The sequence below is a fragment of the Phacochoerus africanus genome, chromosome 11 (genome assembly GCF_016906955.1).
Source record: "Phacochoerus africanus isolate WHEZ1 chromosome 11, ROS_Pafr_v1, whole genome shotgun sequence".
Classification (NCBI taxonomy): Eukaryota; Metazoa; Chordata; class Mammalia; order Artiodactyla; family Suidae; genus Phacochoerus; species Phacochoerus africanus.
The window spans coordinates 31,751,130-31,763,178 of record NC_062554.1 but is presented as its reverse complement, the minus strand read 5'-3'; the positions used below and the strand labels follow the sequence as shown (position 1 = coordinate 31,763,178).

At 36.7% G+C, this 12,049-nt stretch overlaps 1 protein-coding gene across 3 annotated transcripts in view; it reads left to right on the top strand.

The window, feature by feature from the left end:
• PGR (progesterone receptor) overlaps window positions 1-12,049 on the top strand; it is an 86,193-nt gene that overhangs the window by 29,215 nt on the left and 44,929 nt on the right. For all 3 annotated transcript variants that reach the window (XM_047752681.1, XM_047752683.1, XM_047752682.1), the window contains exon 3: window positions 7,351-7,467. In XM_047752681.1, the coding sequence (XP_047608637.1) occupies window positions 7,351-7,467 (117 nt within the window). The remainder of the gene's footprint in view (window positions 1-7,350; window positions 7,468-12,049) is intronic.

Genomic DNA, 12,049 nt, shown 5'->3' with positions numbered 1-12,049 from the left:
ATACATTGAATGAATTAAATAGAGTTTGTATGTTATGCTATAAATGATCAGTTGAGTTGTTTTCAATTTGGGGCTACTTTTGCACACTGTTTTTATAGACATTCTCATACAGTTTTGTTTTGTTTTGTTAGCCTTTTAAATTTTGCATTTGTGTTTCCCGGGATCCTGGGACTTTCACCGGTCATAGACCAGTTTATGTTTCATGATGCAGGTTTACACACCATGTGGTAGTGTCACCTCTCATAAAGACCAAGATTTTTGTTTGTTTAGTTTTTAGTATGGATGCCTCCTCTTCCAACTCAAAGTTTTGGACAGATTCTTGCTTTTAATGGTATATTCTTGATAGTGTTTTCTAGCACTATTTTCATGAGTAAGAGAGCCTTTTGGGATTCTCCATTTTATGCAGACTTCAGTTGCTGCCCTTCTCCCTCAGTAGGCCTCATGTACATATCCCAGACCCTCCTGGGCTTCAAACCCCAGATTTTGTCTCCTAGCTCCTATATCTGCATCTGAAACTTTTTTGTACTACTGCAAATTACTCGTGTTTACCCCTCTGGCTTTCATATCTTTCTTTTTTCTGATTTATGAGACTGACTTTCTTTTTTTTAAATTCTTGACCGTAATTTAACAACATACTTCTATCATAGGTTATCCAGCGTTTGTGTGTTTGTGGTGGAAAAAGTGCCCTGACATGCACCAGCTCATGTTACTCTAAGACTGTAGTTTTGTGGGTTATGTCATACTTTTTATTCTTTTTCCCTTTATCTGTTGAATATACACTCTTTTCTCCCATTCTCTTGCTACATATTCCCCCCTTATTTTCATAAAAAGGAATAAAAGTTGTGTCTTCTCTCAAACCAAAATGAAATATGTTCACTTGTGCTCTGAGAGGCAACACAAATAATATAGAGTTCTTATTTTAAAGTTAAATCTCTTTCTAGCTTATAAACAGATTCATTTCAATTAAAATGATATTTTGTCATGTATATAAAACTTTTATACATCACTAGGCAAATAAAATCACATTTTATAGTGTTAATCACATTTTAATGGTGGTTTTATCATCATACATGATTTTTTTAATAATAGTAACACTTGAAGTTATATTAAAATGTTAGAGACCAATTAGAAATAATAAATTAATATAACCATTAAATAATCCCTCTTCACATTATTAAACATATCTTTTTTCAGGAATAATAAAAAATTCTTTGTTTTTGCAAAGGTAGGTGTTAAAACTAAGCTTGTTAAAGGCTCTATATATAACTCATGGTTTACTGCCAAAAAAAGGCAAGGAATTTACTGAAGTAAAAGGCATTCTGTATTAAAAATAAATATTAAAAGGTAGTATGTTAAAATCTGGCTCAAGTGATCTTTTATGACACTAAGTGAAATATTATTTTATATCTTATATTGTTGAATATAAATATATTTATAACTATCAGTGAAACAATGCGTATAACTAGGTATATATGTTTCAACAAATATTTTTCAAATTCTTACTAGACACAAGGATCTAAAGACCTAGTTTCTTTTTGTTGTTGTTGTTGTTGTTATTGTTGTTGTTGTTGCTATTTCTTGGGCCGCTCCCGCGGCATATGGAGGGTCCCAGGCTAGGGGTCGAATCGGAGCTGTAGCTACCAGCCTACACCAGAGCCACAGCAACGCGGGATCCGAGCCGCGTCTGCAACCTACACCACAGCTCACGGCAACACCGATCGTTAACCCACTGAGCAAGGGCAGGGAACGAACCCGCAACCTCATGGTTCCTAGTCGGATTCGTTAACCACTGCGCCACGATGGGAACTCCAAGACCTAGTTTCTATTCTCACAGAACATAGGGGAAATAGGCACACAGCATGTATAAGAAGAATATATCAAATGTGCAATTGCACGCAAAAGAAATAGCCACACTTTTCTCAAATCAGTCAGGTGAGACTAGACTTGAAAAGTGATAACAATGTGTCAAGCATATAAATTTGGAAAAGGGAGGAGAGTCTTAGAGACATTCAAGAGTTTGGGGAAATACAGTGATACTAGTATAATTTATGTTTAAAGAAAATGGGAGCAGTATTTGTTGTGGCTCAGTGGGTGAGGATGAGGGTTCAATCCCTGGCCCCACTCAGTGGGCTAAGGATCTGGCTTTGCCACAAGCAATGGTGTAGTCACAGATGAGGCTCCAGTTCAATCCCTGGCCCAGAGACTTCCATGTGCTCCAGGTGCTGCCATAAAAATAGAAAAAAGAAAGGAAAGAAGGAAGGAGGGAGGGAAAGAGGTAGGGAGGGAGGGAGGAAGAGAGAAAGGAAGGAAGGAAGGAAGGAAGGACAGGAAAGAAGGAAAGAAAAGAAATAAGGGAGAGAGTACATCATTAAAAAGAAGACATAGTAGTTGGTATTCATCTTTTGCTTTTCCCACCATGAAGGAGGTAAGAGGTTTTCTAAGGAGAAAGAAAACATGACATGCTATTAGACTTCAGGTAATAATAGTTCCTCAGGTTTCAACAGAGGCAAAAGATACATATGTTAAGAGGGAGATGTAGACTGTAGTTCCTATTTGGGTGAAGTCTCCTATTGTTTATCATTATCTTGCTCATCCTGTTTGTTGTGGTCCATAGCTTATAAATACTTCTGAATGTCTCCTAACTCTAGTGGTGAAGTTGTGGATAGACAGAAAGGATATTAGAAAGTAGAATGCAATGAGTGGTTTAATAGAATGACTTTTTATAGACTTGTATAGCAACAATGTCTTGTTGGACTATGGGGCAGCAACAGTATACAATTAGAACCATCAATCTGTGATTTATGAGAAATTCTCAAGTACATCTGGACATGGATGTGTTTTTCAAAGCCAGGATATAAATTCGGGACTATTGTCTGAAGAAAAGTGGTAGCAACAGACATTATGTTGGATTTGCAGCCACTACAGTTTAATATTTTACAGACATCCCAGATGATGGTGCAACACAGCTAGCGCATTTGGGTGTGAACTTTGTCTGTATATACAGCCAGGTACTTGATACACTGGCACATGTAATGGAGTAGTCCTTTCTGCATTCCTTTCCTTCTTGATGGCTCTGAGTCCTGGGCAAGTGTTGTGGTACAGAGGTAGTGTTTGGGCCCCATGCCAAATTACCTTAGTTCTAGTTGGAACTGGCTGGCTGCAACACTTCTTGGGCCAAAAGATCTCTTAACTATACCCCCTTTATTTTGTTTGTATAATACTATATCTGGTTTGCAGTTTTGACAGCCCAATATTAGTGTTAAAGATTACTACAGCTTTGAGTGGACTGGGCTCCCAGACTTCTTTAAACCATTCCATTCTTTATAGTTATCTCTGATGATATGCCAGTTTCTTACAGTAGTGACTTCATGCCAATAGCCTTAATTACCAGAGATTTTCCTTTTAAAATCTTGAAATTCTCAGCTTTTTTCCCTCAAGAGTTGTATTCAATTTGGCAACTATAATTTCTTTATTTATACTTAAATCTATGTTTTAATTTATTTCATACTTGTTATCAATCCTTTCACGTTAAACTTCCTCACACATTCTCTACTGTAACTCACCTATTGTTGACTAGGTTACATCTTTAAGAATATCTTTAGGTGGAGTAGCATATCAAGGCCTTACTACTTGATTTTATGTGTATCTGAGAATGTCTTTCAGTTGCCTTTAAAATTGAATGACTTGACTAGATATAAAATTATTAGGTCACATCTAGAACAGATCTACCTGTATTTGGGATTTAAGGATGGGCTAATAGTCATAATTGTAGTAGACATTCATTAAGTACTTGGTATATACCAGACTAATCTAAGCTCTTATGTGAGTTCATTTAGTCCTTAGATGTGACCCAAATACTAATCTTATTTTCCTTTTACTTGAGGTCACCCAGCTAACAAGCAGTGAGATTAAAATTCAAACATTGGAGTTCCCGTCGTGGCGCAGTGGTTAACGAATCCGACTAGGAACCATGAGGTTGCGGGTTCAGTCCCTGCCCTTGCTCAGTGGGTTAATGATCTGGCGTTGCCATGAACTGTGGTGTAGGTTGCAGACGCGGCTCGGATCCCGCGTTGCTGTGGCTCCGGTGTAGGCTGGTGGCTACAGCTCCAATTGGACCCCTAGCCTGGGAACCTCCATATGCCACGGCAGCGGCCTAAGAAATAGCAAAAAAAAGACCAAAAAATAAAAATAAAATAAAATTCAAACTTAAACAGTATTGCTCCGAAGTTCATACCCTGAACTTTCTAAAAATCCTTTTGGGTTAATTAAGCTAAAATGTCTAGTTATGTTACCTTAAGCATGTTACTTAACTCCTCTTTGACTCAGTTAACTCTATAAAATGGGACTAATAATACCTCCCACAGTTGCTGTGGTGATTAATACATGCAGATAGCTTGTAACAGTGCTTAGCATATAGTAAGTACTTAATAATTGTCTGTTACTGTTATTGTTATTATTATCCTATGGATAATAGCTGCAGATCTGAGCTTTGAACAAGCATTCTCACTTCAGTAACTGCTGTTCAGTTACTGCTATTCACTGCGCTATAGTGTCAGCAGTTAAGATAGCATTCCAATTAAGTGGGGAAACAGATTATTCAAAAAATAGCATTGGGCATACTCAGTAAATACTCAATAATACTTACTGAATTAATGAGGATTTTATAAAAGGATATGTATGTGTATTCACTTAACAAATATTAACAAAGAGATGTTAAAAACCTTCTAGATTTGTGTAGATAGACTGAAACAAAAATGAAATTATTTGCATGATAATAAGATCATAGATAATTTGTTTTGAATTTTCTTACATTGTTAAAAATTTCTCTAATGATACAATTTATGAAATAAACAATTTGACCGGATAATCACTAAACTCTTTTTCACATATACTGAGTTTGAGGTATCTGCAGAGAGGTCAGAGCTCAGGATGAGATTTGGGAGCCATGCAGAGATTATTAGACCATTCACGTTAGTGTGTACAATGGAATACAATATATATATATAATTTATATATAATGTGTATATGTAATGTATAATATATAATGGAATACAATATATAAGGAATAGGCAAAGGAAGAGGGATCGGCAGTGGGAACTTAAAAAGAACTGTTGGAAGATGAAGAGTCATGAGAGATGAGCTTCAAAAAAAACAAAGCAGCGGGGCAGGTGGGGAGAAACGTCACCCATGGCAAATTATACAGAAAGTCAAGAAAGATCTCACTGTATGTAGGAATGAAGAAATCTTTGACGATATTTCTCCACTTAATAAGAACAGTGACCATATAAGCCAGTTAATAGTATGCTGAGGAGTAAAGGAAATTGAATGAAGACTGCAAATGTAGATGACTTTTCAACAGCTTAGATGACAAAGAAAGGAATGAAATTAAGGAGAATTTAGAGTGAAACACAGTTCCTTTTGGTTTTTTTTCCCTTGATGCTGGAGTTTTTGAAATGGAAAAATTTGAGGAGAAAGGAGGACATCATTGCAGGGGGAGAGACTAAAGATTTTAGGAGAGAAAGGGGGAAATGAATGGGGAAGATTTGAAAGCATGTAGGAAGGAATGGTTTCAGAAACCTGGACTGAGAGCCCTCTACTGGGGCCTCCTCTGAGACACTGAAGAAGGAGGTGCTCTTATAAATCATTTAAGAAAGAGAAATGAGACAAGTCAGCAGCATTCCAGCTGCTGATGTTTCAGGCTTTTTTTCCTGGAGGAGTAGAGAGTAGAACAGCCTCTCTTCAAATAGCAATTATATCTCTGAGCACTGCTTGTTTAGGTTTGTTCTCTGGATAGGATGGAAAATCTTGCATTCTATTGTCTGTTCACTCTTCTTGTGAGAAATCAGCATAGGGTTGATAGAAATGATGATAGGTGGATAGATAGATACATAGATGGATAGATAGATAGGTAAACTTACACACACTTTCACTCCCACAGTCACTCCTATATAACTTGTGAGAAAAAAATTAAACCCAAGTCAGATCAAAGAGTAGCATGCATACATTCTGCTAATCTAGTGGGCACAGATGTGAAGCTTCTTACTGCCCTTTATTAGGAGGAAAGCTCAAGGCCCAGGACTCCTAAACAGGAGGATGAACACTAGTATGTATGAGTACATGAATATAAGTTTGTAGAGGCACACATTTTTAAGAAAAGACTGTCTGTGCTTTTCCAGAAATGCCCAGATCAGGAACCATTTTGTTATTAACTGTCCCATACATGTGGCCTTTTTGCCATTTGCCATGGGGGGTGTAGCTTTTTCCTTGATCAGTTAAGATGCCTCTGTGTTCCTTTACTACAGTCTTTGGCCAAGACGGTGGAACTGTTTTAATGCTGACTAATATAAAATACTATAGGAAAATTCCATAACTTTTAAAATTATTTTTTATGCTTAGGTACAAATAAACTGGTGGTGTTAAAACTCTGTTTTATAGGAATGCCTTGGAAAATAAAGAGTGCCAAAGTAGTAAATATTTTAGTTGTTTGGATGTTTAAGTTGAAATTTTTTTCATTTTTTTTCAATGTAAATAAATCCAATTGCACCATGCCTTATTAAATATAACACTTTTGTTTTAAATAATCATCATTGTTAAATATTAAATTCTTATTCCAGACCTTTGAGGGGTATAAGTGGTTTCCTCTACACAAAATGACCTCAGGGTCACATGTTTTACCCTGACTTCTTCTGTAATTCTTTTCATTGTTTTAAATTGTTCCCCCCTTTATCATTATTTCTATTTATCCTGTTTTCTAATTGGTAGCCAAAATAAACCAGGCCATAAAGTCAGGACAATCAGTGACTTTTTTTACATACCATTCAAATTCTGAGATCCTTTAAGAGTGAGCTAGTGCCAGGATTTTCCAAAAGAATTAGGCACATAGTTTTATGAAAAGTCTATTACGGAGACTTCTTTAATTGTCTATATCTGTTTGGTTGAAGGTTTATACATCAAAAAGAAAAAGTTTTACTGGAGCTTGACTGTCTAATTGACACACTAATGCTTATCAGCAACATGTAGCTAATCTTAAAATGACAGGAAGATCTAAGGGCATTCGGAGGCTGATGTTGTTAATAAGATGCACAGAAATCATTTACAAAAGATTTTTAAAGGAATCCTGGAATTTGTTTCTAAGTTGTGTTCCCCTCATTTAGGCTCCTGGAGGCAGCGTAAAGTACTGAGCAAGTTTGAAGCATTACTAGCATTCAGTTGTGCCAAGCAAGAGGCTGCCTGAGAGAGTCATGTACTTGCTACTGTACATTTATCCTCTTTTTCAATTGTCCTTGCATAAAATTTCCAACAGTCCTTACATATTATAAATAGTTGTTTCTTTTTTTGTTGTTTTTTTAGGGCAGCACAACTACTTATGTGCTGGAAGAAACGACTGCATTGTTGATAAAATCCGCAGAAAAAACTGCCCAGCATGTCGCCTTAGAAAGTGCTGTCAGGCTGGCATGGTCCTTGGAGGTAATGCTGATCTGTTTTCAACAATAATATACTGTCTGATATTTACAGTATTAAACTGTGGGTCAGAAAAATCCTAGTTTTCTTCTGCCTGTCCTGATTATTGGTGTCTGAATGAGGCAATCCATACTATCTCGTTAATGCTATGGATTTCCAGCATGTTGAGGTCTGTTATAAAGAAGTGTAAACCTCCATTTGTTTTTATTGCCTAGAATAGATGTTATGGGAAGTTCAGCAACCTCTCATTAAGTGGCATGGGTTGGAGTTTGGGCTCTGCTGCTCACTGCCTCTGTGGCCTTGAGTAAGTCACTAACCCCTTCTGGGCATCAGTCTCATTGTCTGTAAATGGAGAGCATTGAAGTCCCTTCCAGCTCAAAAACTGATTCTGTGAATTGGTTAAATGCATTAATCTCCATCCCTTCTTTTCTCCATCAACTCTACCTTTTCTCCTTCCCTCCCCCATTCTCTTTAAATAACTAGATAATGAGCCCTTACACTTACCAGGTACTATTTTAGGTTCTGGGAGTGTAGCAGCAAACAAAACGGACTGCCCTCATGGAGCTTACATTCTGAGAGAAGGAGCAATAAAAAAATGTCAAATGATGATAAGTGCTTTGGAATGTATTAAGCAGGGGCAGTTAATGGGGAGTATCAGGGAGGGGAATCAGTCCTGAACCATTTACTCAAATTAATATCTTCATTTTATTTAGTCAATTCCTAAGCAATAATGTCTCTGAAATCTCGAGTTCAATGTAGTAATACTTTTTCTAAGACGGGTTTTAAAAATTCATAACTATTGAAATATATACTCAATATACCACCTACAGAAGCTCATGTACCATAAATAGTATGTGTTACCTTCTGAGAAGTATGTAGGAGACCAACATTTCTTGAGTGCCCTCTGTGTGAAGCACCCTGCTTTGTTCTGTCTCTGCTGCCCCTGAGCAAGATACATTCTAATTTCTAATAAAATAATTATCAAATAGAAGAGTAGGTGATTTAAGAGAGGTGCCAAACATTGCTAGGCAAGTAGAGCAAAGGAATGAATTAATTCTCTCTGAGGGGACTGGCAAAAGTTTCAGAGAGGAGCCCTGAAAGGAATGAATAGAAACTTTGTAAGTGGAAAGGAGACGGTATTTACAATGAAAAACAGGATGCATTTTGGTGATAATTTTTCTGGAAAGTCAGTTATTTCGTGGGGACCGCAGGAAATGAACCTTAAAAGTTACCTTGGGTCAGCTGGGATCCAGAGTTTTAACTCTCTTTTAGTTTGCCTGCACCATTCTCCTTTCACTCCTTAGAAGCTCTTACATATCCTTCATATTAAGTTCAAGTGTGATGTTTTTTGTCTTCCCATCTCTGCAGTCACTGCAGGGGAAGAGGTTTTAAGGGGACCCAGTTGAATGGAGTGCTTTTCTCTCTGGGAAGGTTGAAAGCCTTAAGCCAGCCTGGTTTGAACCTTGCCCTGATTGTACTTACTTCAGCATTCTTACCCTTACAATGGAAGACTGACGCAAGTGGAAGTGATGAGACCTAGCCACTCCACTCCCAAGCCAGCCCACATGAGGCACTGGGATTCACTTTCTCTCTCTTCCCATAGTTTCTTTTAATACCCCCATTGTAGTACTTATCTCATTTTTTATAACTTTTTTACTGGTATCCCATTCAAGGATTTTCTCCTAATCCAAGATTGAGTTGTTTGTAAGCAGTAATGTCATTTTAGTGTTTTTAGGACCAAAATACTTGTTTAAGAATTGCTCACTAAGTATTTGTGACTGCTATTTTGAAGTCATTTGAAGTGCACTCTTGAACCGTAAAGTCCAACTGTAGTCACTTCCAGGACACAGCAAGACTGTTTGGGGAGGGAAAGGGGATGTGGTCTAAGGTAGTGTTTTATTATTTTGAGAAAGGGTACTAGCTCTTGAGGTGGTCTGCCATTTCATGATTGCCTTTATATTAATAGGTTTGCTAAAAAAGTGATTTAAAATGGACCAAAGTAAAAATAATGAGACACCCAGCCACTGAGAAACTTAGGTTAGTTTAGAGAAGAGACTTGGATTCCAGCCAGCAACAGACAGATGCCCAGTAAGAAATAAAGTAACAAAGAATAGAGAACTTCAGGAAGACTCAGAACTAGGATGAAAGGGGAGGATTCCATTCCAGGAACATATACTAAAGTAGCATCTGGGCAGGGTCAGCAGCAAGACCATGGAGCTGTTGTAATTGGCTTTAATTTCCTTGTATTTCTTCTGCTTAAGAGCAGAATTGGTTGTTATAGGGCAGAGAGTAATTCAAAGCTAATTAGCCTGAATCTCAGAGATTAGAATAAGGAAGAGGCAGAGAGTTAGCATTTGTCACACATATTTCTTTAATTTCTTGTGCTCCCATCACTTCCCTAGGGTCCCTTGTGGCCATCTTGTGTCCCAGTTCTGAAATCCTGTGGACTTTTCTCCCTTTGCATAATTTATTTCAGCCACTGAACTATCTTTCGCGGCTGGTGACCATAAGATTTATCATTCAAACCAGAACACAGCTGAGAATAAAATGGACCATAGCAATAATTCAACTGGGTAACAGATGTAAACCAAGAGTTTTGGGCTAACTGGACCATAGGGCAAGCCACACATTTTTCCAGTTAGAAGCTGGGAATGTAGCTGAAATCGTCAAATGTTTGCTTGCATAATATTTGATTTATTATTTTAGTTAAACACAAATATTTGTTTATTTAATGATTTTAATTTTTTTCCATTATAGCTGTCAATTTTCTACTGTACAGCAAGGTGACCCAGTCACACATATACATATATACAAATATTTAAATTACATACAAAAATTTATTTATTTTGAAGTATTACATTTTGGTCTCAGATTTCACAAACAACTTTTTTCAAACTAATTCCATGAACCTTTGGCAGCAGGATCTTTGCTCCAGTAGAGCCATTTTTAAATCAGCTAATTATTTTCCACAGTTCTGCATCATTTTATCTAAAATGTTTGAGGCATTCTCTTGTGGCACAGTGGGTTAAGGATCCAGCATTGTCACTGCAGTGACTTGTGTCAGTGCTGTGGCATGGGTTCAGTCCTTGGCTCTAGAACACCCACATGCCCTAATAAATATGGCAAAAAAGAAAGAAAACTATAACTAGCCAAATTATAGGATTTTCCCTTGTGGTGCAGCCAGTTGAAGGTCAGCTTTCACTACAGTGACTTAGGTTCAGTCGCTGGCTTGGGAACTTCTGCATGCCATGGGTGCAGTCAAAATAAAATAAAATATTTGATATGTAACATTTTTAAAATTCATATACAGTAATACTATATGATTGCAAATCTATTCTAAGCCAAAAACACCTATCATATAATGTAACAGGTGTTGTGTTTTGTTTTGTTTTTCTTTTTACAGCTGCACCCAAAGCATATGGAAGTTCCCAAGCCAGGGGTTGAATCGGAGCTGCAGCTGTGGCCTAGACCACAGTCATGACAACACCAGATCCAAGCCACATCTGTGACCTATGCTTCAGCTTGCTGCAACGCCAGATCCTTAACCCACTGAGCAAGGCCAGGGATCAAACCTGTATCCTCACAGAGACAATGTCAGCTCCTTAACCTACTGAGTCACAATGGGAACTCCTAATATAAGTTTTAATGTTTGTCCTGAAAGAGATTTTTTTTTTTTGGTGATTCCCCATAAAATAAACACTTGCTGTATTATTTAATTGTGGACTATATCAAGCCTACCAAAAAGGAAAATGAATAAATACCTATGTGTCCATCAATCAGTTTTTAATATCAGATAATTTTTCATATTTTCTTCATTTTAGTTGTATTTTTTAAGGAATAAGATGTTACAGATATTTTGGAGCTTCTGATTAGTCATTCCCTATAAACCCATTAAATTCATTTGTTCTTCAAGGAAAACCAGTATATTCATACTTGTAATTCATGTGTATGAATTTTTAAGTAATACAGTATTATTTCAAATATTTCTAAACTTTATGTGAATGACATTACATTGTACATGTGCTTCTTCAATTTGTATTTTCATTCCATGTTGTGTTTTTGAGATTCGTTCATGTTTATACATGTAACTAGGGCTACTTTTTAATTTCTCTGTGATACTGCATTTTAAGAACATTCCATGGTGCTTTTCAGTTTCGTCTGTTCATGGATATTAACTTCTAATTTTTCATAATTTTAAAATACACAGCAGTAAACATTCTTATATCCGCATCTTTATGCATATATTCGAGAAGTTCTCTAGGATATATATCTAGAAAGAGAATTTAATTTCTGGTTTCCTAAGACATTGTGTGCCTTCAAACTTACTAAATGTTACCTTATCATTAAATTACCCCCCAAAGTTTTGCTTCCACCAGTGCTTGAAAATTCTTATTACATATCTTTACCTATACTTGGTATTTTCATACTTTTTAATTTTTCTAATTTGATAGTCATAAAATTGGTATCCAACTTTGGTTCAATTTGTGTGTCCTAGAATAGTAATGAGGGAAAATATTCCTCTATTAGCCATTTATATTTCCTGGTCCATGAATTAGCTCTTCCTATTTATTGGCCATTTTTCAACTGG